Source organism: Lampetra fluviatilis, chromosome 4, assembly GCF_964198595.1.
Source record: "Lampetra fluviatilis chromosome 4, kcLamFluv1.1, whole genome shotgun sequence".
Taxonomy (NCBI): Eukaryota; Metazoa; Chordata; class Hyperoartia; order Petromyzontiformes; family Petromyzontidae; genus Lampetra; species Lampetra fluviatilis.
Genome location: NC_136278.1, coordinates 31,650,660 through 31,678,062, shown reverse-complemented (window position 1 = coordinate 31,678,062; position 27,403 = coordinate 31,650,660). Strand labels below are relative to the sequence as shown.

The 27,403-nt window shown below is 56.6% G+C and overlaps 2 protein-coding genes across 3 annotated transcripts; both read left to right on the top strand.

The window, feature by feature from the left end:
- Positions 1 to 582: 582 nt before the first annotated feature.
- LOC144931332 (L-gulonolactone oxidase-like) lies at positions 583 to 12,034 on the top strand. Its single transcript, XM_078855134.1, has 12 exons — positions 583 to 591; positions 4,057 to 4,188; positions 4,767 to 4,892; positions 6,001 to 6,095; positions 7,728 to 7,818; positions 8,113 to 8,298; positions 8,430 to 8,537; positions 9,156 to 9,232; positions 10,445 to 10,594; positions 10,930 to 11,094; positions 11,445 to 11,535; positions 11,676 to 12,034. The coding sequence occupies exons 1-12, from the start codon at positions 583 to 585 to the stop codon at positions 11,862 to 11,864; spliced, it is 1,419 nt and encodes a 472-aa protein (XP_078711260.1). The 3' UTR covers positions 11,865 to 12,034.
- Positions 12,035 to 14,028: 1,994 nt separating this feature from the next.
- Positions 14,029 to 25,719, top strand: LOC144931776 (phospholipase ABHD3-like). Of its 2 annotated transcripts, XM_078856059.1 has the most exons (10): positions 14,029 to 14,302; positions 18,371 to 18,531; positions 19,037 to 19,219; positions 19,897 to 19,942; positions 20,715 to 20,827; positions 21,477 to 21,650; positions 22,760 to 22,808; positions 23,598 to 23,763; positions 24,908 to 25,129; positions 25,169 to 25,719. In XM_078856059.1, exons 1-10 carry the CDS (start codon positions 14,108 to 14,110, stop codon positions 25,228 to 25,230), a joined length of 1,371 nt encoding a protein of 456 aa, XP_078712185.1. In that variant the 5' UTR covers positions 14,029 to 14,107; the 3' UTR covers positions 25,231 to 25,719. The 2 variants fall into 2 exon arrangements, with proteins under 2 accessions (XP_078712185.1, XP_078712184.1); XM_078856058.1 differs by having other exon boundaries at positions 14,030 to 14,302; positions 24,908 to 25,719.
- The last annotated feature ends 1,684 nt before the right edge of the window (positions 25,720 to 27,403 follow it).

The window sequence follows — 27,403 nt, the reverse complement described above, 5'->3', positions numbered from 1 at the left end:
GATAGGTGGCGCGTGCTTGTGGTGAGAGCGGCTGTATGGCGAGTGGTGGTTGTGTGAATGTCTTGGCTGTCGTGTATGCGAGTGCTGTCTGCATGGAGTCTTTGTGAAGCGCGACTTTGTCTCACCACGACTCCGAGTCAAGGACGCTGGTTGTTTGTGGGGACCCCAAAGGATCCTGGCTCCCCTCGCCGCCCTCTGAGAATCCGGGGTCAGGGGCCATTGCGGGCGCCCTAATTGGTAATTGGAACTTAATATCGTTTCAATAGAATCCTGGTCAATTAATAACGCGCAGGGGACAGAGTCCAACACTGCGCTCTCCCAAGCGTCTCTCTCTCTCTCTTGAGTTGTCTCTCTAGCCGGTCTCTCCATCCACCATCTCCATCCATTTCGCCAGCGTCCCATCCATCCATCGCTTCATCTCTCCACCCATCTGTCTCGTATATCACTCCGGGACCCCCCTCTCTCGCTCTCCATCCATCTATCCAGCCATCTCCAGCCATCTCCATCCATCTCCCCAGCCAGGCAGTGTCTCCTCCAGGAACCCAGTCTCCTGCTCCTCGCCACGTCTGTCAGCTCGGAGCCATGGTGCAGGTGAGTCGACTGAGCTGGTACTGGGACATGGGACCAGCGATCCGTGATCTGTATCCAGAGATCTCGGGTCTCTGATTCTGACGTGCGGACCCCAGTGACCCAGCAGTGGGGAACCCGAGAATGGCGGCTGTGGTTGATGATCGCTCAACGTCACGTCTCCTGCTCCGTCTGTGCTTCTGGATGATTTCTCTGACGTCTGCTTGGATTCGCTTTCATCTGCCAATGTCGCGCTTTTGAACATCACCCCGATGACAAGTTGCAGGCAGGGGTGGTGAATAGTTTACTTTGGGCACCTTTTGCAGCATCGGAATGGGAATATTTATTGAGACTGGAGGAGGAATCCGGTGAGCTGTGAAGCTCTTGGTCACAGACGTCAACAACAAACAACAACAACACGACGGTGCAAAATAGAGAAAAGTGTCAACAAGTCACCCACTCGCTCACCTACTCACCGACACCCACTCACCCACCTACTCAACTCACCCACCTACTTACCTACTCACCTCACTCACCTACTCACCTCACCCACTCACCTACTCACTCACCTACTCACCTCACCCACCCACTCACCTACTCACTCACCTACTCACCTCACCCACCCACTCACCTACTTACTCACCTACTCACCTCACCCACTCACCCACCTACTCGGCAGTCGATCGGCCTGCAACTGGCTGCATGGTGATCGAGACGTCTCAGGAATGTAGCGAGTTCAATAGAAAATGCAAGACAGACCTTTAACAGAGCTCAGAATGTATGGATATTGTGCACTCGTGAAAACCTCGATTATAAATGTACGTACGTGTACTTGACTACATTTAGTTAAACACGAGATTTGTTGCAATGTGGAGGGTTTGTGAGTTCGTCGTCACCCGTGACATCACCACTCGCAGCGTGCTGGGCAAGCGCTGTTAGCGAGCAGCACCCATGAAGGCCGGCACGAGGGGGTGGGTGGCCACGCCCGGCCGCCTTTGTCTCCCCAGTGGCGATGTTTATACACCGCACCAGGTACTCAATTGAGGCCGAGTGGACCTAGAGGAGTCCCAGGACCGCTTCAGATAATCGTAACAAGCCTTGACCGTGAGTGGTGCAGATAATCATCACTGGTGTTGACCTGGTTAAATTAACTCACCGACTCACTCGCCCGCCCACCCACCCACTCGCCCACTCACTCATTCACTCACTCGCCCACTCACTCATTCACTCACTCGCCCACTCACTCATTCACTCACTCGCCCACCCACTCATTCACTCACTCACTCGCCCACCCACTCATCCAGCCAGATCACTCTTGCAAAATGGATTATCATGGCAAGAGCGCTTCAGATATAATCATCATCATCATCTGAACGGTTCAGATAACCATAAACGTCGCCTCCCGCCCCCCTTGTAAGTTGTTTCGCAAATACGTCGTCACTTAATTAAGACCGCTACCTGATTAGCGTCGTCTCAAACCGCACGAACGGCGCGGACACCGTAATCTGTCCTTTCTCGCAGCTGTCGCCTCGGGCTCCGCCTCCACCTGCGCTGTTAATTGCTTTGATTTGACGTCGCTTCGACATTGGTCGTCGGAACTTTTCGTCGGAACGCATCCCCGACGTGAACCGGGGATTCACTGCGACCCTCACCGCTGTTGGGTGGCCGTGAGCGGGGATCGAACTCGGGCGGCTCGGTCCGGAGCGGCAGCGCGCTCCCCGCTGCACTGCCACACGAGACGCACACGACACAGCGTCGAGTTTTAAGTATTTAATCACAATAGGCGCATTCCTACACTTATAATACAGGTGTTTTTTAGGGGGGGGGGGGTAGATCACGCAAAAATATAAATGTGTCGTTAAACCCGCCACCACCCGACGCGACCAATTGGCAAGGTTTGTCACGTAAACGGAAGGTGCCAATTCGTCACGAGCACAGCACACAGCGGCGGTGTGTTGGGGAGCCCAGCCACGGCACATCGAGTCGCGAAAGCCTCCGCGTGAAACTTCCTCCACTCAGGCGAGCGACGTTCGGGTCCGACGCGACCCCGCGTGGCGTGGCGACGCGAGCCGCAGGGGCGAGCCGCAGAGATGGCGCAGTGGGGGGGCTCCGGTGGGGCATCTTCCCGTCGTCTCAGTCGGTCGTCCCATGGCACACCCAGGGTCTGTCCCGTGAGCTCCCCCTGCACCTAGCCTGGCACAGTGGGGGAGCTCAGGTGGAGCAACTGCCCGTCGTCTCAGTCGGTCATCCCAGCTGGGGTCTGCCTCGTGACTCGCTGCTGCCAACAGCGAGACTTCAACACTTCACGCGTGACGGTCTCAAAGTGCAACAACAACAACCGCCGCCGTTCACCACGAAGTAGCGGCGACGTCGCCACGGCGCTTGAACCAGGCTCGGTGCACCTCAGTGCACCTAGCCTGGCACAAGCGCCGTGGTGACGTCACGGCCACTTAGCCGTGAACGGCGGTTGTTGTTGTTGACGCGATCCGACAACGAGCCGCCTGCCCCCCAAGAGTCTCCTGGACATCTGTCGAAAACAAAGAGCTTCACGGCTCATCGGATTTCTCCAAGAAAAATCAATAAAGATTCAGATGAGTCCTCAAAGTCTCCCTCGTGTCTGCTGCCCACCCACTACAGCCACCCACTACAGCCCCCCACGCCACCCACTACAGCCACCCACGACAGCCACCCACTACAGCCACTCACTACAGCCACTCACTACAGCCACCCACGACAGCCACCCACGACAGCCACCCACTACAGCCACCCACTACAGCCACTCACTACAGCCACCCACGACAGCCACCCACTACAGCCACCCACGACAGCCACCCACTACAGCCACCCACTACATCCCCAGGTACCCACCGTAATTCCCGTACCCACGAACCTTTCTCCCCATACCCACGAACCTCCCTCCCCATACCCCAAACCCTGTTCACCCTATCACTTTTAGCTACCGTCATTGTACCACTCGTACCCCTTGTAAAGCACCTTGAATAAAGGCGTTATATAAATATGAGATAAGATAAGATTTAAACTACGCTGCCGAATCATATGCAGATGTTTGTTTTATTAGAGCACCACCCGACGCAGCCGAATAAAGTAGCCACGCGACGAACAAACGCGCCATTAAATGACCCTTGTGTACTGGGCTGTGTCGTCGGGTGGCGGAGGGGTGTACAACGCAAATTAGAGACAACGCATTGGTGAGCGGTGGCTACTAACCGGGCCAGCCCGAGTTCAATTCCCTCTCACGGCCAACATTCGGCAGCGAATATTTTAACGCGGTCCCGGACCTCCCCTAGGTCGACTCTGCCTTAATTGAGTACAGCACAGTACACGTTTCTGCGTGTACACATTGGCACTGGGGAGACAAAGGCGGCTGTCCGGCCGTGGTTGTTGGCTACCTAACCACGCCATCGTTGAGACGTTGCGGCCTTCATACGGACTACTCGCTAACAGCACTTGCCCCACCAGCGTGCGAAGGCTACACGGAGGGGGGACCTTTGTCTTTGTGCGCAGGGTGAACGAGGCCACCGCTTCAGCAACTGGGCGCGAACCTTCACGTGTCGCCCAGAGCTCTTCTTCACGCCCAGCAGCGAGGCCGAGATCCGAGACGTGTGAACAGCACGCATGCAGCACGGATATACAGCACGCATATACAGCACGCATATGCAGCACGGATATACAGCACGCATGCAGCACGCATATACAGCACGCATGCAGCACCCATATGTGGCACGCATATACAGCACGGATATACAGCACGCATGCAGCACGGATGAAGCACGCATATACAGCACGCCGTTACAACACGCATATACAGCACGCATGCAGCACGCGTGGCGGTGGTGGTTGTGGTGATTGTGGTTGTGGTGGTTGTGATTGTGGTGGTTGTGGTTGTGGTGATTGTGGTTGTGGTGATTGTGGTTGTGGTGGTTGTGGTTGTGGTTGTAGTGATTGTGGTGATTGTGGTTGTGGTGATTGATTGTGGTTGTGGTGGTTGTGATTGTGGTGATTGTGGTTGTGGTGATTGTGGTTGTGGTGATTGATTGTGGTTGTGGTGGTTGTGATTGTGGTGATTGTGGTTGTGGTGATTGTGGTTGTGGTGATTGTGGTTGTGGTGATTGATTGTGGTTGTGGTGATTGTGGTTGTGGTGATTGATTGTGGTTGTGGTGGTTGTTGGCTGTTGTAGGTGCTGGCCCAGGCGCGTGGTGCCGGGCGCCACGTGAAGGTGGTTGGGGCCGGGCACTCCCCCTCTGACATCGCCTGCACCGAGGACTTCATGGTCAGCCTGGAGCGCTTCAACAGGGTCCTGCAGGTAACCCCTTCCAGCAGGGTGCAGCAGGTTACCCCTTCCAGCAGAATGCAGCAGGTTACCCCTTCCAACAGGGAGCTGCAGGTTACCCCTTCCAGCAGAGAGCTGCAGGTTACCCCTTCCAGCAGGGTGCTGCAGGTTACCCCTTCCAGCAGGGAGCTGCAGGTTACCCCTTCCAGCAGAGTGCAGCAGGTTACCCCTTCCAGCAGGGAGCAGCAGGTTACCCCTTCCAGCAGGGTGCAGCAGGTTACCCCTTCCAGCAGGGTGCAGCAGGTTACCCCTTCCAGCAGGGAGCAGCAGGTTACCCCATCCAGCAGGGAGCTGCAGGTTACCCCTTCCAGCAGAGTGCAGCAGGTTACCCCTTCCAGCAGGGTGCAGCAGGTTACCCCTTCCAGCAGGGTGCAGCAAGTTACCCCTTCCAGCAGGGTGCAGCAGGTTACCCCTTCCAGCAGGGAGCAGCAGGTTACCCCATCCAGCAGGGAGCTGCAGGTTACCCCTTCCAGCAGGGGGACACTTAAGCCTTGTGACCGATGATCCAGTGTCAATGCGTGGTGTGTGTTGGTGTGGGGTGTGTGGTTGTTGTGGTTGTTGTGGTTGGTGTGGTGTATGTTGTTGCTGGCGGTGGTTGCTGTGGTGTGTGGTTGCTGTATTTGATGTGGTGTTTGTGGTGTGTGTGGTTGGTGTGTGTGGTGTGGATGGTGTGGATGGTGTGGATGGTGTGTGTGGTGTGTGTGGTGTGGTGTGATTGGTGTGGTTGACGTGGTTGGTGTGGTGTGTGTGGTGTGTGTGGTTTGTGTGGTGTGTGATTGGGGTATTTGATGTGGTGTGTGTGGTGTGTGATTGGTGTATTTGATGTGGTGTGTGTGGTGTGTGGTTGGTGTGGTGTGTGGTGTGTGTAGTGTCTGTTATTGGTGTGTGGTTGGTGTGTGTGGTTGGTGTGTGGTGTGTGTGGTGTGTGTGGTTGGTGTGTGATGTGTGTGGTGTATTTGATGTGGTGTGTGTGGTGTGTGTGGTTGGTGTGTGGTGTGTGTGTGGTTGGTGTGTGGTGTGTGTGGTGTATTTGATGTGGTGTGGTGTGTGGTTGGTGTGGTTGACGTGGTTGGGTTGGCAGGTGGACCGGGAGTCTCGGCGCGTCACCGTCCAGGCCGGGGCGATGCTGAGTGACCTGAACGAGGAACTCGCGAAACACGGACTCGCCCTCTCCAAGTAGCCACAACCACGCGCCCCACTCACACATCACTCACACCACTCACACCACACACACCACACACACCACACCATACACACCACACACACCACACCACTCACACCACACCATACACACCACACACACACACACCACACACACCACACACACTCCACACGCACCACTCACACATCACTCACACCATACACACACACCACACACACCACACACACCACACACACCACACACACCACACACACTCCACACGCACCACTCACACATCACTCACACCATACACACCACACACACACCACACACATCACACACACCACACGCACCACTCACACATCACTCACACCATACACACCACACCATACACCCCACACACACCACTCACACCACACACACCATACACACCACCCATACCACACACACCACACACAAAACTCAAACCATACACACCACGACCACCACACTAAACCACATCATACACACCACACCACTCACCCCACTCACACCATACACACCACTCATACCACTCATACTACTCATACCATACACACCACACCATACACAAACACCACACACACCATACACACCACTCACACCCACCACACACACCACACCATACACAAACACCACACCACTCACACCACACCCACCATACACACCACACTGGAGATATTCTCAAGAATCTGTGAGCTGCGCACACAACCCAACCAGGTTAAACCCAACGTGGATCGTAGGCAGGGCAGCCTGAACGTTCTCAAACCAGCGCAGGTGGTCATCCTCCTTCAGAGGGGTCCACGTTGCGCAAGCTGAGAGAACGTCGGGCAGCATGTGGGTCGAACTTCTTTAGCGCCGTACGTCGACAAACCGTGCTTAGCACGCGCGTGGTCGGGAAGACACCGGGGCATCGTGTGGAGTGACAGGCCAGGTAGCCCAACCCCCTCCTTGACCCCCACCCCCCCATGACCCCCCCACCCCCTCCCCCCATGACCCAAACTTCCTCCCCCCATGACCCCCACACCCCCTCCCAGAGGTGGGACAAAGTAATTGTTATGCAAGTCCAAGTCGAGTCGCAAGTCATCAAATTCATGACTCGAGTCTGACTCGAGTCCAAGTCACATGACTCGAGTCCACATCTCATAGGTGGGACAAAGTCATTGTTATGCAAGTCCAAGTCGAGTCGCAAGTCATCAAATTCATGACTCGAGTCTGACTCGAGTCCAAGTCACATGACTCGAGTCGACACCTCTGTCCCCTCCACCCATGACCCCCACACCCCCTCCCCCTATGACCCCCACACACCCTCCCCCCATGACCCTCCATCCCTTCCCCCCATGACCCAAACCCCCTCCCCCCATGACCCCCACACCCCCTCCCCCCATGACCCTCCATCCCCTCCCCCCATGACCCAAACCCCCTCCCCCCATGACCCCCACACCCCCTCCCCCTATGACCCCCACACACCCTCCCCCTATGACCCCCACACCCCCTCCCCCCATGACCCCCACACCCCCTCCCCCCATGACCCTCCATCCCCTCCCCCATGACCCCCACACCCCCTCCCCCCATGACCCCCACACCTCCTCCCCCCATGACCCCCACACCCCCTCCCCCCATGACCCCCCCACACCCCCTCCCCCCAGTATCGGGGCGGTGTCTGACGTCACGGTGGGCGGGGTGATTGGCACCGGGACCCACAACACTGGGGCAGCGCACGGCATCCTACCCACTCAGGTGAGGGCGCCTCACCCTCCCACTCCTCACCCTCCTCACCCTCCCACTCCTCACCCTCCCACTCCTCACCCTCCCACTCCTCACCCTCCCACTCCTCATCCTCCCACTCCTCACCCTCCCACTCCTCACCCTCCCACTCCTCACCCTCCCTCTCCTCACCCTCTCACTCACCTATAGCAGTGAGGGACACCCTCTCACTCACCTATAGCAGTGAGGGACAGCCTTGTGTCCGCTCACTGTGCTGCGGCGTGCTCACCGCGTGCTCACCGCGTGTGTCGTGGCCCCGCCGTGCAGGTGTGTGCGCTGTCTCTGATGCTGGCGTCTGGCGAGGTGGTGAGCGTGAGCGCCGAGTCCAACCGGGACCTACTGAGTGCGGCGCGCGTGCACCTGGGCGCGCTCGGCGTGGTGCTCACCGTCTCGCTGCAGTGCGTGGCCGCGTTCCGCCTCGCGCAGCGCACCTTCCCCAGCACGCTCGCCGAGGTGAGCGTCACGCACGCACCGCTGCATGTTGGCTACGTACGGTGCGAAAGAAGTTCAACATAGGTGCACAGGTGAGCGTCACGCGAGCGCGGGTGAGTGAGCGAGTCGCCCCCTGTCTCCCTGCCCACTAGGTGCTGGGTGAGCTGGACACTCACCTCTCGCGCTCCGAGTTCTTCAAGTTCTTCTGGTTCCCCTACACCGACCACGTGACCGTGTGCTACATCGACCGCACCGACCAGGTGAGGGCAGCCGAGGCCAGGGCAGCCGAGGCCACCAAACGCCCCCGTTAGGTTGTGACAGTTCCCGTCAGGCCAGCGAGGATGTCACAGCGCTACCTGCGGAGTGGGCGGGGGCTACCTGGGTGGTGGGCGGGGCTATCGGAGCAGTGTGGGGAGCTACCTGGGTGGTGAGCGGGGTTATGATAAATTAGTGTGGGGGGGGGGGGGTGATGGAGGGAGGGGCGGCTGGTTCAGAAGTGTCCCAGTTGAGCCCTCCCAGACATTTGTGAGCGTTGAGGTGCGGCTAAGGTGTGGGTCAGGTAAGTCAGTCAGTAAGTCAGTCAGCTTTATTGATCACATACCCATGCACACGTGAGCTACATGGCAGTGATATTTTTTGTTCCAGTGTCGCTCTCTCTCTCAGCTTGTGCAAATGAACAACAATGTAAACAGCGGCAACAATATTTTAAAATACGTAAAATTGTATCTTAAAAAACTAAGTAAAATCGCTCTGCAGATGATAAAAGTGACACGTGCATACCAGAAATATGGTCCCCTGCGGGAGAGCTTTATAAATGATGTTGTACCTGTGAGTGGTGCTCACGTTGACCCCCCCCCCCCCGCTCCCGTGACCCTCAGCCCATCAAGAACCCCCGCAGCTGGTTCTGGGACCGTTTGGTCGGCTACTACCTGTTCGAGTTCCTGCTGTGGCTCAGGTACTTGTGTGGTACTCACCACCACGCTCCTTGCCGGACCACCGAATACGATATGTTTCATGGAAACGTGTAACGCTCTCGTCGAGAGAGAGGGGAAAGCCTCAGAGGTGACAGGAGGGGGAATCACAGACCAGGAGCGGGAAGGCAGCAGCAGCAGCCATGCGATAAGCCAGTACCATCAATTGCCCAAGCTCTGCGGTCCTCTATCGTTTCAAGTGTTCTCGGCCAAGTAGGGAGTGCTTACACGTGGGAGGAAACCGAAGCACCCGGAGAAACCACCCAAGTGCGAGGGGGCAACACTCTATCCCCATTGCAGACAGAGCAGGTGGAGTGCAGGTGGAGTCCACATCGCGCCATCTCCTGGCGAGCAAAGGGTCCGGCTCCCCCTCGTCGCCCACCCTTGGGTTTGGAAGGGGGTTCCACAGCCATCTGTGTGTGATCCACCAACCCTCGCTGCTGCCGCTGCTGCTGTCCCCACACCGCGCTGGGTTACAGGCAGCCGCACCTCCGGTTAGCACGGTTGGCTACGTACGGTGCGAAAGAAGTTCCACATACACGCATACAGCCACGTGCAGCAGCGTAGCCACCGTCACCGCCGCCCGGCTAATGGACACGAGATGAAGATCGTTCAGAATAATTATAATAAAAATGTTATTTTCATTTTATATCGCGCCATTAATACTGACAGCATCTCACAACCGCTGTTCATGAATTATATATAATGACCACATCCCATATACTGTAAGTGGTTGGCTACGCACGACGCAAATGAAGTTCAACACATATATATACACATACATAGGCTCAACACCGCCCATAGGCTCAACACTGCCTATAGACTCAAAACTGCCCATAGATTAAACACTGCCCATAGATTAAACACTACCCATAGATTTCGATTTAAAGCTTTCGTGACTGCAGGGATTCATCTTCTTGGTTCTTTCGGTAAAATCACGTAGAAGGGAAATAATAAAATAATAAAAATAAAACATAATAAAATACAATTCTCACGACGTTTCGGCCACAACGCAAGCAGCCGTCCTCAAGTGAAGAACAGGTCTGTCGGTCTTTCCGACAGCTCTGCGAGGGTGTTCTGATTGGTGAGGGTGTTGCGGTGAATTTCGGTGGCTGCCTCTACTGCCCACCCCCCCCCCGCCTCCCCCCCTGCCCCCCTGCCTCCTCCCCCCTGCCCTCCCCCGTGTCTCACGGCAGCGTCCTCGTGCCGCGCCTCGTCCCGTGGATCAACCGCGTGGCGTTCCGCGCGCTCTTCTCGGGGCGCACGGAGCGCGTGGACCGCAGCGACCGCATCTTCAACTTCGACTGCCTCTTCCTGCAGCACGTGCAGGACTGGGCCCTGCCCCGGTGAGATGCCCCCGAGGCGCTCCCCCCCCCCCCCACACACAAAGACAAATGATCTGTGCCCCGATGACCCCGTGCCCCGATGACCCCGTGCCCCGATGACCCCGTGTTCCTGTTTGTCCCTGCCTTCCCTGATCTACCTACCGCTGTATCCCCATGTCCTCCTGTCCCTGTAACGCTTGTCCCTGTCCCCTCACGTTCCGTTGTCTCTGTGTCCCCATGTCCACGTGTTTACCCCGTGACCCCGTGTCCTCTTGTGACGCCGTGATCCCCTGTCACCCCGTGTTCCCCTATGACCTCCTTGTTCCTCCGTGTGACCCCGTGACCCCGCGTCCCAGCGAGCGAGCCGGCTGGGCGCTCACCCAGCTGTCGCGCTGGGTGCAGGCGACGCCGGGCCTCCCCGCCCACGTCCCCGTCGAGGTCCGCTTCGCGCGCGCCGATGACATCCTGATGAGCCCCTGTAGCGGGCGAGACTCGTGCTACATCAACATCATCACCTACAGGTGTGTGCGTGTCGTGCGCGGGTGGGAGCGCCTGCGAGCGAGCGGTGGCGCAGTGCTTAGCGCGCTGCGCTACGAATTCGATTCCCGCTCACGGCCATCAACACCGGCGACGATTATCTTCAGCGATCCTGTGGGGGCCTCCTCTAAGTCGACTCAGCCTCAAATGAGTACCTGGTGCGGTGTGTGAACATCGCCACTAGCGAGACGAAGGTGGCCGGGCGAGGTGCTGACCACCCACCCCCTCGTGTGTCGTGCCGGCCTTCATAGGTGTTACTCGCTAGCAGCCCTTGCCCCAACAGCCTGTTCGGGCTACATGGGGGTTCTGTGTGTGTGCCTGCGTGTGAACCCAGGCCCTATAACCGCGAGGCCGAGCGTGGTGCGTACTGGGCGGCCTACGAGGACATCATGCGCCGGGCAGGGGGGCGCCCTCACTGGGCTAAGGTACAGGACCCCCCCCCCCCCCCCCCTGTGAGTGGGGTCCCCTGAGTGTCATGTAACGGGGTCTCATGCGAGTGAGTTCCCTTGTGAGTGGCGTACTGGGGGGCTAACAGGGCCCCCTCTCTGCCCCACCACGCCCCCAGGCGCATGGCTGCACCGCAGAGGATCTGTCACGCATGTACCCGGGCCTAGAGGAATTCGCTCGACTCCGCTCTCGCCTGGATCCCCACGGCCTCTTCCTCAACCCCTACCTGCAGCGCGTGTTTCCGGGGGCGGGGGGTGAAGAGGGGGAGCAGGGGGACGTGCGGGAAGGAAGGCAGCCTGCCCACTGATCCCAGCCTCATCGTAACCCAGCTATCACTCTCCCCTCTCCCATCCTCCCATTGATCCCACCTTCATAGTGGCTGATCCCCCTTATCACATCCTCACACGGATCCCCCTGGTCTTGCACTCCAACTGATCCCACCCTCTAACTGATCCCACCCTTCCACTGATCCCACCCGCACACTCATCCCACCCTGACACGGATCAGAATCAGAATTTTCATTGAGATTGGAGAAATCCGACAAACTATAAAGCTCTTTTTCACAGATGTCCGGTCGGGGCGAGTCATAAAGTGACAATGACGAGTCGAGGAATAGTGCACTGCAGTAGAGGACTTTTCTCCAGGTCACTGAAGAGACATGGTAGAGGTTTTTTTGGGTTCGATCGCGTAAATATATAAATGTGTCGTTAAAACCCGCCACCACCCGACACAGCCAACTAGTAAGGGTTGTCACGTAAACAGAACATGCCAATTCGTCACTAGTACAGCACACCGGTTGTATGTTGGAGAGCCAAGCCACACCATCTACAATCTGAGTACGACGTTTCGCCAGTAATTACAACTAGCTTCATCAGGCGACAGCCAGATTTGTGGTTAATGTACCTTTGGTAAGTGAGAGGCTGAAAATGTGGGCGAGGGCTTTCTAGACGGGATCTGCCACATCGACAAGTGGGAACGCAGTCAACTCGCCTCCTCCCGTGGACCACGATGTCTCCATCGGTGCGAGCTGAAGCAGTAGGTCCAGTTCGGATATGGGACGAAACGAGAAGTAGAGTCGATGAGACTTTCACTCACGTTTCTTTTTTGTCAGAGGAAGAAGTGAGAGATCCGAGAAATGTTAGTCCGATGTGTGTTTTGTCAAAGATATATGTCCTGCTGATTCAAATCGAGAATTCAATCCTTTGACCCATGGACAGATGGTCCCACGCTCACACTGATCTGCCACCCTCAGCACGCATTCCCCTGGTCTCACTCTCATCTGCTCGTGGTTGTCGCTTGAGGCTAGGGGTCGGCACGGTTTGGCTCAAACCACCAAACCGCGGTTTGAACCGAACCAAATCGGTTTGGTTTGGCTCTGTTTGAACTGGTTCGGTTTGGTTTGGGGCTACGAAAACCGACTCGGTTTGGCTCGGACAGGGTGGAACCGGCTCAAACTAGTTTGGTTCAAGCCAACTTAAGAGGTTTGGTTTAGCTTAGTTTGGTTTGGTTTTGGTTTGGTTTGGTTCAGTCGTCGCTGGTTTGGTTTGGATTGCTCAATTTGAAACCAGTTTGAGTCGGTTCAAACCGTGCCGACCCCTACTTGAGGCCCTGGCTTCCCTCAATAAAAAAAATACATATTTCATCCGCCCTGTTTGTTTGTCGTTTGTTGTTGTTGTTTCTTATCGCAGCGCCATGGCCATACTTCATCGCACTTGCCACGGGCATTCGTTGGGAAGCCTTCATCCAGCTGTGGATTGAGAATGGGTCGAACGCGAAGACCGCGTGTTGAGTTGTGATGCGAACGACCTGCACGGAGCGAGCTGCCCGCAGGAGGGACGATGCCCTCACAACCACCTCCTACACGTGCCATGGGTCGCCAAACAAACAAACACGAAGAGACACTTTTTGTTCAATGCACTCTGTGTGTGTGTGGTGAACACGAGGCGGCGGGGAGGGAGGGGCTAAGGGACAGGGGGGCGGGGGGAAGGCGGGGCTATGAGACTGGGGGCGGGGCTATGAGACTGGGGGCGGGGCTATGAGACTGGGGGCGGAGTTATGAGACTGGGGGCGGGGCTATGAAACTGGGGGCGGGGCTATGGTACGGGGGGGGGTTGACTGGAGGTGGGGCTATGAGACTGGGGCTATGAGACTGGAGGTGGGGCTATGAGACTGGGGCTATGAGACTGGAGGTGGGGCTATGAGACTGGGGCTATGAGACTGGAGGTGGGGCTATGAGACTGGGGCTATGAGACTGGAGGTGGGGCTATGAGACTGGGGGCGGGGCTATAGTACTGGGGGGGAGGAGTTTGACTGGAGGTGGGGCTATGAGACTGGGGTGATGAAACTGGAGGTGGGGCTATGAGACTGGGGTTATGGGGCTGGGGGCGGGGCTAGGGGACGAGTGGAAGCTTTGGGGGCTGGGGGGGCGGGGCTATGCCGCGCGTGGGGTCAATGGGGGGGAGGTGGTGACCGGCTAAAGCTGTGACGGCTTCGCAGCCACCACCACCATCCTCCTCCTCGTCGCTCTCGTCGTCGTGTCCGTGCCTCGCCATGGCGAGCGAAGCGTGTGCCCAGGGACTGCTAAGGCGCGCGGGGGAGCTGCTGCTGCTGCTGCCGAGCGAGGCCCGCGCGGCTCCCGGCGGCGAGAAGCCCGCGGCGGCGTCGCCGCTGCTGCCGCTGCTGGTGATGGGGGCCGCGGCGGCGGCGGCGGCGTTCGCGGGGTTTTACCTGCGGCGCGCAGCTCAGGTGAGAGTGGTGGTGGTGGTGAGGGTGGTGGTGGTGGTGAGGGTGGTGGTGAGGGTGGTGGTGGTGAGGGTGGTGGTGGTGAGGGTGGTGGTGAGGGTGGTGGTGGTGAGGGTGGTGAGGGTGGTGGTGGTGAGGGTGGTGGTGGTGAGGGTGGTGGTGGTGAGGGTGGTGGTGGTGAGGGTGGTGGTTGTGAGGGTGGTGGTGTGCGTGGATGTTGTCCAGGGAGCGGTGGCGCAGTGGTTAGCGCGCCGCGCTACGATCCCGGCCACGTGAGTTCCATTCCCACTCACGACCAACACCGGTGACGATTGCCTGAACCGTTCCTGGGCCTCCCCTAGGTCGACTCAGCCTCAAATGAGTCCCTGGTGCGGTGTGTGAACATCACCGCTAGAGAGACAAAGGCGGCCGGGCGTGGTGCTGCCCACCCCACCCCCTCGTGTGTCGTGCCGGCCTTCATAGGTGCTCGCTAACAGCACTTGCCCCTACAGTCCTTTGAAGGCTACCCGGGGGATCTTTGCCTGGGGGGCTGTTCGGGACTCCACTGGGCCCGGCCGGCGTCACCTTTGACCCAGTGACGAGGAAGTGGCGGCGGTAGCGCGAAGCAGCAACCCTGTTGAGTGCCACTGCGCACGACTGATACACGAGGGCCGCCCTCTCGCTGTGTCACCGACCTGGGGGGGGGGTCACCTAGGGGTGACTCGCTGTGTCACTCACCGCCCTCTGAATGTGTCACCCACCTGGGGGGGGGTCACCTAGGGGTGACTCGCTGTGTCACTCACCGCCCTCTCGCTGTGTCACCCACCGCTCTCTCACTGTGTCACTCACTGCTCTCTCGCTCTGTGTCACTCACCGCTCTCTCACTCTGTCACTCACCGCTCTCTCGCTGTGTCACTCACCTGGGGGGGGGGTCACCTAGGGGTGACTGCGTCACTGATCTGGGGGTGACTGCGTCACTGACCATGTCATTGACACAGGGGGGGGGAGGAGACTGTCACTGAAATGCTGCCAGCAGCAGGCTGTGCCATGTCGTGGTAGATGGAGGCTGTATCCGCGACAGAGGAAGCCGCTGCGTCGTCAGTCATTGACGAAGCGGAGGGAGGCCGTGACATTGACGTCCACACAGGCTGCCTGGCTGACTCGTCGTGCTGCGCTCTCTCATTGGCCGGGAGCAGCCGGGCCGTTTGTCACTCGTTCCTCGTGTCACGTGGGCTGTGCCGTGCCGCGTGGGCTGTGCCGTGCCGCGTGGGCTGTGCCGTGCCGCGTGGGCTGTGCCGTGCCGCGTGGGCTGTGCCGTGCCGCGTGGGCTGTGCCGTGCCGCGTGGGCTGTGCCGTGCCACGTGCTGTACCGTGCCGCGTCCTTCCTTGCTGTGTGTCGTGTGCCGCGTCGTGGCAACTCGCTGCGACCTTCAGCACCGCCGCCGCGTCTCTGTGGTCACTCTGGACCCTTGCCCAGAGTTTGCCAAAGACGGGTTCCAAGATGTTTGCGAGGTCACGACGCCACGTGGGGATCGATATTGTGTCACATATTTTATTGCTGTTGGAATTTTAAGATATTTTTTTAATGACACGTATTTTTTTTAGCTTCTTTACAACCGTTATCGTGAATGTATGTCACATGAACGATTCATTTGTGCTTATACATCGCACATCATTTCTGAATAGCGTGGCCATATCAGGTTATTTAAATAAAGTAATCGACGACTTATGGGTTCCATACACTTTGGTTCTTTCGGTAAAGTCACGTAGTTAGAAATAAAATAAAATACCCACGTGACTTTACGGAAAGAACCAAAGAGCATGGATTCCTGCAGTCACTAAAGCTTCAAATCAAGACTTGTGGGTTCTACCACTCGATTAATCGGATCACGGTAGAATAATTGCGCAGTTAATTGCGCGAGATGGGAAGTTATTTGGGTGATATCACGGGCCAGGGGCACATGGGGGGAGGCCACGATCACCGGGGATTTTTTTTTTAGAGAAGACTCGGCACGTCGAGGAAGATTGGAACTGGCTGCATTGCTGTTGTTGATGTTGCTGCTGCTGCTCCGTTAGTCATCGCAAGAGATGGCTACACTCGTAATAATGCATTGCTTAAAATCGTGTGCGCGCGCTTGTCTGTGTGAATCACTTGGTTTGTAATGTAGGCAAGTCATATATGCGAATGATACTCATAATTCACCACATAGGACAGGGCAGGGGGTAGCAAAGTAAACGAGACGATGAAATTAAACAAAACCTAGTTAATTATTTAAGTTGTGCTAATGCGCTGGGGGAGTTACACCGTTATAATTCCAACGCCCCTTAAGTAGCCACTGTCAGATAGTTGAATTATATTGTTTAATATTTATAATTGACTTGATATTGTTACCCCAGGAGTTCAAATGCGTTTACTCCAAGGACCCAATATTCCCGAGTATTGGTTGACATTTCTGAATATTTAGAATACCCAATCAATATATTTTAACAAAGTATGTATTGTTGCTTTGCGTACGAGTCCGCTGTACATCTGCGCGTTTTCAATTGAAACCTGAACTTGAAACCACTTTTGAAACGTATCTCTGGCACAGTTGCTCAACTCGCATGTACTTTTACGACAGACAAAAGCAACGTCACCTGAGCCTAACCTTACCCTAACTTAACCCTAACTAACCAGAGCCAAACCCCAACCTTACCCTAACTTAACCCTAACTAACCAAAGCCAAACCCCAACCTAGCCTTAACTTAACCCTAACTAACCAAAGCCAAACCCCAACCTTACCCTACTTAACCCTAACTAACCATAGCCAAACCCCAACCTAGCCTTAACTTAACCCTTCCATAAACTAAGCCTAAAATCTTACACTAAACCCTAACCTAACCCAACCCTAATACAACCCTAATCCTAAACTAACCCTCATCCATAACCTCACCATAATGCTAACAAAACCATGAACCTAACCTAACGCGAAATATAACCCGAATATAACCAACCCTAACACTTACAAAAATGTAGGCTGACGGAAACGACACGGATTTCCCCAGGGGTTGCAGCTAATTAGGGAACGTAATGAATTAATTAAATGCCCGCCGAGTTTGGTGTTTGTTTCCCGGGGAACGAACCTTCGGGGAAACGTGACGTTCCACTTCGCTCACACCGGCGGCTCCGTCGCCCTGCAAGTGCCCGCTGGCACCACTGCGGGCGGATGTGGGGAGGGGGGGCCCTTCGAATCGTGGGCAGAAACTCTAAGGTGGCGTTCTTGGTCTGCTCTTGAACGTGAACCAGACAGCCGCGTCGGTCGATTTGGGAGCACCCACACCCCACCTGTACCTCCCGATTAGCACGGTTGGCTACGTATGGTGCGAAATAAATCCTACGTACACACGTATGTACGCCACCACACGCGTCTCTGCCGATCGACTATAACTGTGGCGTTTAACCCGTTCATGCTGCTGGGTGGACAAAGGTGTTGGGGGGGGGGGGTGGAGGAGGGGGCGGGGGGGTGTGGGTGACCTGGATTGCAAATCCATTGAGCTGACCAATGTGGCAGGGTCCCATGAATTTGAAGAAGATGCCACATGGCATCTTCTTTGCTCTTTTCGCCCTCCGCTCCATCTCTGCCACGCCTTGTGTTCCCTCGGGTTTCTCTCCTCTTTCTCTCTGTGCCAAAATACACTTCCCTTGGCGACCGTGACAGCAAGTCGAGCGAGCGTGAGTATGTGAGCAAAGGAGTCTTTGTGGGGAGCGGTGGCGCAGCGGTTAGCTCGCTACGCTACGAGCCCTGGTGACCCGAGATCCATTCCCGCTCACGGCCAACGCCAGTGACGATTATCTGCACCACGCCTGGGCCTCCCCTAGGTTCGCACAGCCCCAAATGAGTACTTGGTGCAATGTGTAAACATCGCCACTCGGGAGACAAAGGCGGCGGCCGGGTATGGTGCTGGACATCCACCTCGTGTGCCGTGTCGCCCTTCGTGGGTGTTGACTCCTCGCCGCTTACCCCATCGGTTTGTTCAGGCTATACGCGGATCTTTATCTTTGCGCGTGTGCTCACCGCCCTGCGCGTGTGCCCCCCGCTGTGCCGTTGCCAGCGCCCCATGCTGGTGGCAAGCGCCGGGTTCCGCCGCTTCCTGGACGACCACTGCCCCATGGTGCACGAGAAGTTCTACCCCACCTTTTGGTGCACCGACGGGCGCGCCCAGACTGTCGTCCGCGTCCTGCTCAAGACGCCGGTGCCCGTGCACTACCGCAAGTGAGCGCCGCTCGCACCGCTCGTGCCGGCAGCACGCCGATCGTTCGCACCGCGCCGCGCTGGTGAACTTCACTCAGATGGGGTGGGAGGGGCTGGCGAGATGCTAACTACCTTGCCTGGTATACAGGATGTCGTGGCTTCCATCCCTACCTTGGTCCTGGAATGAATCACAAACGCTTGTAATTGTTTTTAATGTTTTGTGTTGTACTATTTCGTGTTGTGTGTGTGTGTGTGGTGATTTCTTTTTGCGGACTTCTTGCCAGGTCCAAGAGGTGTTTAACCTCAAGGGTGTTGTACCTGGTTAAATAAAGGTGAAATAAAATAAATAAACAACTAGAAAAAGAGCTGTTCAGCTCAGTGGCGCCTTCCGTGGTAAAATAAAAAATAGTTTAGTTTGTTTGATTATCAGCGCTGTCTGTGAGGAAGCATCACCCACTGCTGCTGCCTCCCCACCCCATCTCTACCTCCCTCGCCCCCCCCCCCACCACCTTCCCCACGGCACCAGCGAGCTGATCCGCACGGCTGACGGCGGTCACATCTCCCTCGACTGGGCGGACAACGACGCGAGTGAGCGGCACCCGGACGGGGCCACGCGGCCCACGCTGCTGCTGCTGCCGGGCCTGACGGGCAGCAGCAGGGAGAGCTACATGCTCTACATGGTGCGCACCGTCCTCTCCATGGGATACAGGTGAGGGGGAGGGGCGGGGGAGGGGCGGGGAGGTGGGGGGGAGTCCCCCCAAGACGTCGCCGTGCCGGTCTACCCCCGACGTAGAGGACTTCGCCCTCGTCCGACGCCACCGCGCGGCCCGTTTGGGGGGCGCGTGGCTTGTCGTTGAGCAGACCCGGCGGTCCAGCTCGCCGACGATAGATCCGGAACGAAAGCCGAGCGGTCGTGGCGACCCGGGGTGGGGGCGGCACGACGGTGCGGGCCGGATCACGGCGACACCTGGCCTAGCAATCCAGAGGGGCCCATCGATGGCCTAGCGACTGCTCCTACTTCTTGATTCAAGATGATGTGAAAAGAAATGGCCTCGTGACCTTTCCGGCAGTAATACAGGAGGCGATGTTCGAACGCCAAATAGACTCCTAATTGTTGTGAAAGATCCTTTTGTGTGCTGGTGTCATGGTTCAAATTTGGCAAATTGAATAACTTGCTCAAATTCTCTCACGGGGATTACACACAGCAATATCGCCACCCCTTCTGCTGCGAAACTAAGGCAGACTTGTTCCTGCGATAATCCTTGCGCTGTAAGGATGGCACGTGTGCCAAAACGTACTGCGTTGCCGTTGTTATTATCATTCACGTCCCCGTATCACAGTGCATTTGTGAGATTGTACGTGTGGCCGCTCCCCCTGTGTGTGCAGGTGCGTCGTCTTTAACAACAGAGGCTTCGGCGGGGAGGCGCTTCTGGTGAGTGAGCGTGACGAGCGGTGTGTGTATTGTGCGTGATGAGAGGCGTGTTTGTGTAGTTTGTGTGTATGTGGTGTGGTGTGTGTTAGGTCTAAGTGTGTAGTTTGGTGTATGTGTGTACATGGTGTGTGTCTGTGGCGTGTGTTGGATGAAGTGTGTGTTGTGGATTAGTGCGCTGCGCTGTGAACCCCGCTCACCGTGAAAACCGGTGACGATTATCTGAAGTGGTCCTGGGCCTCCCCTTGGTCGCCTAAACCTCAAATGAGTACCCGGTGCGGTGTGTAAACATCGCCACTAGGGAGACAAAGGTGGCCAGGCGTGGTGCTGGCCACCCACCCCCTCGTGTGCCTCCTCGCCAGACTTCACAAGTGCTCCTCGCTAACAGCACTTGCCTCGAAAGTCTGTTAAGACTATGCGGGGGATCTGCGTCTTTGTTGTGGATTTGGACCATTGCCCCAAGCGTCGCTTATTGTACATTTTTCCTTCAGGGGCGGGCGTTATTGACGAATGTGAGCTCCTTTGTGTTTACTTGGCGTGCGCGCGTGTGTATGGAGATGAGCACGCATTGTGTTTCTGGTGTGGTGTGTGTTGCGAGTGTGTGCGGTGTGATGAGAGTGTTGGCTGTACGCGTGGTGCAGTGTGCGCTGTGTTTATTGGGCGGGTGGGTGGCGAGCGTCCCCGACGAGATTGTGCATCCTGGGGCTGTCCACCTGGTGGGCTGTGGCCACGTTGCAGCGAGGCTGTCGCTCTCCCCCCCCCCACCACCACCCAGACTCCGCGTACGTTCTGCGCTGCCGACACGGAGGACCTGGAGGCGGTGCTGGACCACGTGCGCTCCCTCCTGCCCGACGCCCCCCTCGTGGGCACCGGGGTCTCGCTGGGAGGGTGAGACAAGCAAAGACAAAAACAAAGATCCCCCATACAGCCTTCAACGACTTTTGGGGAAAGTGCAGTTAACGAGCACCTATGAAGGCCGGCACGGCACACGAGGGGATGGGTGGCCAGGGCCACGCCCGGCCGCCTTTGTCCCCCTAGTGGCGATATTTACACACTGCACCAGGTACTTATTTGAGGCCGAGTCGACCTAGGGGAGGCCCAGGACCATTTCAGATAATCGTCACCGATGTTGGCTGTGAGTGGGAATTGAACTCGGGTCGCCGGGTTAATATCGCAGCGTGCGAAACGCTACACTACCGCTCCCTACTGGGAGGATGAGACTCGCACGCACACACAACGACGCTAACAACAGCCGCCATTCGCCACGATTGCGACGGTGACGTCTCCACGGCATTCGTGCCAAGCTAGGTGCACCTTGAGGCTATCGCGTGAAGTGTGGGAGGTTCGCAGCCCCATTCTCCTCCCATTCCCTCTCTCCCTCCAATCCCCCCCCTCCTTCTCGTATCCTTCCCTTTCCTCCTATCCCTCCTCCTCCCTTCCCATCTCTCCAATCCCCTGTCCTTATCCCATCTCTTCCCATCCTATCTCCACCCCCGCCCCCCGTGCCCTCCACCCCTCCCCCCTCCCCGACCGACAGAATGCTGCTGCTGAACTACGTGTCGCGCTCGGGCAGCGAGTGCCGGCTGAGCGCCGTGCTCACGCTGTCGGCGGCGTGGGACACCTTCGCCAGCTGCGACTCGCTCGAGCGCCCGCTCCACTGGCTCCTCTTCAACCGCTTCCTCACCGGCAACCTGCGCAGGACCGTGCACAGGTGAGCGCTGACTACCCCCCCCCCCACCCACGAACTCCGCGAGTGAAATGAGCGAGTCGGTGAGGTGGTCGTTTAACCGGGTCAACACAAGTGACGAGCGGTGCCCCTCCGAACTCCATTCACATACGAGCACATACATGTGTGTGTGTCTGTGTGTGTGGAGCGGTGGTGTAGCGGTTAGCGCGCTGCTCTACGAACCTGGCGACCCGGGTTCGATTCCCGCTCGCGGCAAACACCCAGTGACGATTATCTGAACCGGTCCTGGGCCTCCCCTAGGTCGACTCAGCCTAAAATGAGTACCTGGTGCGATGTGTAAACATCGTCACAGGGAGACAAAGGCGGCCGGGCGTGGTGTTGGCCACCCACCCCCTCGTGTGCCGTGCCGGCCTTTATAGGTGCTCGCTAACAGCACTTGCCCCAACAGTCTGTTAAGGCTATACGGGGAAGCTTTGTGTCTGTGTGTGCATGCGTGTGTGTGTGTGTGTCTGCGTGTTGAACTTCTTTCGCACCGTACATTGCCAACCGTGCTGATCGGAGGTGAGGGGGAAGCACAACCAACTAAACACAAGACGCAGTTTAAAAAAAAAAAAGAACTTTTCAAACCAGATGATTTAAAAGTGCATGTGACCTCTCCTCCCCCTCTCTTCCTCTGTAATTCCAAACCCGCACGTCTACGCACAGCACAAACAAAGACAAAGTTACCCCCCCCCCCACCTCCTATAGCCTTTAACAGACTGTTGGGGCAAGTGCTGTCTGCATGCACCGCTGCATGCCGACAGGTCACACGAGAGGGAGGTGTGGGAGTGGGAGGCTCGGGCTACGCCCAGCCACCTTTGTCTTCCTGGCACTGATGTTTACACGCACCAGCTATTCATTTAAGGCCGAGTCGACCTCGTGGAGGCCCAGGACCGGTTCAGATGTTCCACACTGATATTGGTCGTGAGCGGGAACAGAACCCGGGTTGCTGTGCTCGTAGCGCGGTGCATCGACCACGGTGCCACCACTTTCCAGCTCGCGCGCACACACACAGCCCCCCGTGTGTTTGCCTGAGCACAGCAGGAGCGTGCGTGTGGTGCCTGCGTTGAGACCGCATCTCCCCCTGTGTCCAGGCACCGCGATGTGCTGGCCTCCAAGTTTGACATCGAGCACATTATGAAGGTGAGAGTTTCAAACCCGAATGCTGTAACCGTTGTTGTAATGAATGCCGTCACTCACACTTCCCTCTGCTGAGGCTGCTCGTTTAACGCGGCCATCGGTGCGTTCCTGCAGAAGGGGTCCTTGTACCATTGTACATGTGGGGGATGCGTTCCCGACAGCGTTATTTATTTTGTATCAGCAATGTACGAGGGCTTCATTGGGGGTATCGGGAATAGTGCAAACAATAATAACACAGATGGTGAACGTAGTTTCATGAATACAAATTATGTATTATAATCAGGAAGTATGATGTACTGTCAGAATCAATATTTATTTATACTGGAGGAATCTGATGAGCTATTAAGCTCTTTTTCACACATGTCCAGTAGGCGGCGGGTCAGAAAGTTACAACAACAAACAATACAAACTCACAATAGGAGTTCAAAGTACAGGAAAGGTAAACAAATCTCTTAAAAATATCTACAAATTAAACTACAATAGTTGTTTTATCGTATCAGCTAAAGCGCACTGAGGTATTAACTTATTTTGTAGAAGCGACCTGGACACACATGACAGCTCAACAGAGTGGCTTATCACGTGGGAATGTGTAGCAGCCCCCACAATAATCACCACGATATTCCAGATGCAGAAAATCTGAATGCAATCTCGGTACGACGCACCGCACTCGCGAGCGCATTCTACCGCACTCCTGCAAGGCAGCGGGAGGGAATCTTTGTCGGCTTTTATTTTATTATTTATCCAATCACCTGGCTCTGTCCTGACCCTGGCCGCCGCCCCCACCCCCCCCAGGCGCGCACAATCCGTGAGTTCGACCAGCGCTTCACCGCTCCCATGTTCGGCTTCGCGACCATAGACGACTACTACCGCGCGGCGAGCCCGGCGCACGCCGTCGCGGCCATCCGCATCCCCGTGCTGTGCCTCAACGCCGCTGACGACCCCTTCTCACCCATGCACGGTGACCGCTCGCGCACGCAAACACGCACACACGCGCGCACGTACACACGCACGTGCGCACACACGCACGTGCGCACACACGCACGTACACACACACGTGCGCACACACGCACGTGCGAACACACGCGCGCGCGCACCTACGTAGACGAAGATGCCTCAGTATGGCCTCAACAGACTGCTGGGGCAAGTGCTGTTAGCGAGTGGCACCTATGAAGGCCGGCACGACCTATTGTTTACACACTGCACCAGGTACTATTTGAGGCCGACCTAGGGCCCAGGACCGGTTCCGATAATCGTAACAAGTTTTGACCGTGAGTGGTTCGGATAATCATCACTGGTGTTGACCTGGTTAAACAAACTCACCGACTCACTCACCCACTCATTCACTCGCTCATTCATTCACTCATTCACTCACTCATTCACTCACTCATTCATTCACTCGCCCACCCACTCATCCAGCCAAATCACTCTTGCAAAATGACTCCTAACCTAGCCTCCCAAGCTCTCACCTGGTTACTAAAACTAAACTAAACTTGTTTTTATTTTACTAGGTAAGGCCCACTGAGCTATTTCGCTCCTTTTCAGAAGCGACCTGGCCACAAACAATAGCTTAACGAAGTGGCTTATCACGTGGACATCTATAGCAGCCAAATACTCTTAAACGCATGTTTCTAAATGTGGAGGGAAAAGCCGGAGAAAAATCCGCGCGACCACGGGGAGAGAGACACGCAGACTCGGGATCGAACCCGCGACCCCCTGTATACCAGGCAAGAGGCAGTGATTCTAGATTTGAAGCTTTCGTGACTGCAAGGAGTCATACTCTTAGGTTTTTTTCGGTAAAGTCACGTAGGTAAAAAATAAAATTAATAAAAGTAAAATAAAAATCACGACGTTTCGGAGGCAACAGACGGAAGCTTGTGTTGCATCCGAAACGTCGTGCTTTTTATTTTACTTTTATTAATTTTATTTTTTACCTACGTGACTTTACCGAAAAAACCTAAGAGTAAGAGGCAGGGAACATTTCACCACCGCGGCGCCCTTAAACGAAGTGAACCGTGGAGAGCTTGACTCTTAACGTGGAGAGCTTGACTCTTAACGACGGTGGCTCCTGGCCGCTTGTGCCCCCCCGACCCGCGGGCGCGCAGCGATCCCGGTGGAGGCGGCGCGGTCGAACCCGCGCGTGGCGCTGCTGGTGACGTCGAGCGGCGGCCACATCGGCTTCCTGGAGGGGCTGGTGCCACGCGGGCGCAGCTACATGGACCGCGTGTTTGCCGAGTTCACGCGCGCCGCCCTGGAGCACGCCGGCGAGCTGGAAGAGCTCACGGGCCAAAGGGGAGCAGGAGCAGGATGTGAAGGAGTTGAAGGAGGTGAAGGAGTTGAAGGAGGTGAAGGAGGATGTGAAGGAGTTGAAGGAGGATGTGAAGGAGTTGAAGACGACGTATGGCGACGGAGGAGTCTCGTCCACTGAGTCGCTCGCAGTCTCGCCCGCTCGGACGCATGCACACGCACGTACTCGCTCACGCGCACAGACACTCAAGGCTCGCACAGACGCTCGCGCAGACTCGCTCGCACACGCACACTCCTGCGCTCGCTCACTCGCACAGACTCCCCGCACCCACGCACTCGCTCGGTTGCACGCAAGCTCGCACGCTCACTTGCTGACAGACGCTCACAACTCTCACGCCTTCATTTTCTCACACACGCGCTCACTCGCTCACTCGCACGCACACACACGGCCTCTTGCACACCCGCCAGCTCGCCCTGGCTCGCTTGCCCTTGCGAAGCTCACACTCGCACACTCCTTCACAATGCAGACGCTCGCACGCACACCCACACACCAACACCCATACACCAACACCCACACACCAACACCCACACACCAACACACACACACCAACACACACACACCAACACACACACACCAACACACACACACCAACACACACACACCAACACACACCAACACACACACACATCCCCTTGCACGCCCTCACTCCTACACTCGCTCACACGCACACTCTCGCTTCGAAGGTCGCTCGCACACTCGCTCGCACTCTTGACGGTCTTACACGCCCCTTGTACCGCATTCTCACACTGAACCCACGCCCGCTCCCCCATACTTCCATCGGTGCTACTCCATCCGTCAACTCTCCGATACCACTCGGCTATTGCTGCTCCTGTTTGGAAGCGTCTGTCCAGCCGCTCGCACACACGCGACACAAACCTGCCTTAACAACAGCGATAACAATCGGTAGAAATTGGCCTTCGACGTACGTGTGTACGTAGAACTTCTTTCGCGACCGTACGTAGCCAACCGTGCTGATCGGAGGTGCGGGGGAATGACAACGGAGAGGTTGACGGCTTAGATCACGAGAGGATCTCGACGGTCAGGATGTTGGCAAAATGAGGCCAAGGGACGGACGAAGAGGGATCAGCTGCTTGCACTACTTTAAGGAAGGAAGGAAGGGGGGGGGGAGGTGGCTTGGAGCTGTACGGATGGGATCTAGAGGAAGTTGGAGCCAAGAACCTGCCGTTGGGCAGAGGACTTCCATTTCAAGCCCTTTGACGCGAATACCACTCGATGCCTCCTGAATCTTTGGCCTTACTGCTGTAAATGTCTTTCTGCTCTCAGTCGGCCTTCCCGACGGCAGTGCCGGAAAGAGGGAGAGGAGAGCTTTGTGTGATCCCGTGGATCAAGCTTGACGCACATGTGCCTACGCCCATGTGCGTGTGTGTGTGCAGTGATGTTGTTGTTGTTGTGACGGGGCTTGCCACCCGTCCCGGTTTTGGCCCCGCGCAGTCGCTGCGAGTTGGCCATGGTGACGACATTGGCAGCAAGCGGATTCGTGAGTCCATTCCAGCTGCGTTTCCCGGTCCAGCCCTGTGGTCGTACGTCACCCGCGCATCACCGTATTGTGCATCGTCGACTGTGGTGCAGGATTCCGCACTCAGCACGCCGGGACTACGATTCCCTCCTTCGGCCGCGGTTCCGCCATTGCTCGTCGCATTTCCTTCTTTTACAAATAAGCTGCAAAGCGGCCCGAGTTTGGGCTTCCACGGAACCGAACGGGGTGTTGCTAAGAGGGACCGGGAGGTGCAGTGTTAGGACGAGCCCCCGCTCAGCGCGCGGCCGTGATCGCACTTTGCAACGCGTCTTCGCTACGTTAGGGAATACTTGGCAGAACGCACGCACGCACCGTGAAAACGCGGGTTCCGAGCAGTGGACTACTAGCCACTTTCTTGAGCCGCGCGGCTGAGCGGTGCAGCGATACAGTACGCGGAGTCGTTGAGTAACGCGTTGGCGTACCCGCAGTTGTTTGTGCCATCTCGCTGCGTGGTGTGCTAAGTGGTAGTACATCTTATCTCGTTATTACATTATTTATGGGGAAATAGTTTTCGCTATTTTCCCATAAATGTTCCTTTTCAGGAACACATCTGCAGCGTTAAGCAAGGAGTTGCCGTACACCACTCCTGAACGAGCCCGGTGTTTTCGAGGATGCGAGTGAGCGTGGGAGCGTGCGGGGAGTGGAGCTGCAGAGGTTGGCGCACTGCGCTCCGGACCCGACCAACCTGGGTTCGATTCCCGGCCGCGGCTAACGACGTATCGCTGGCGAGTTGATATCGTTCATGGAAACTGGTAC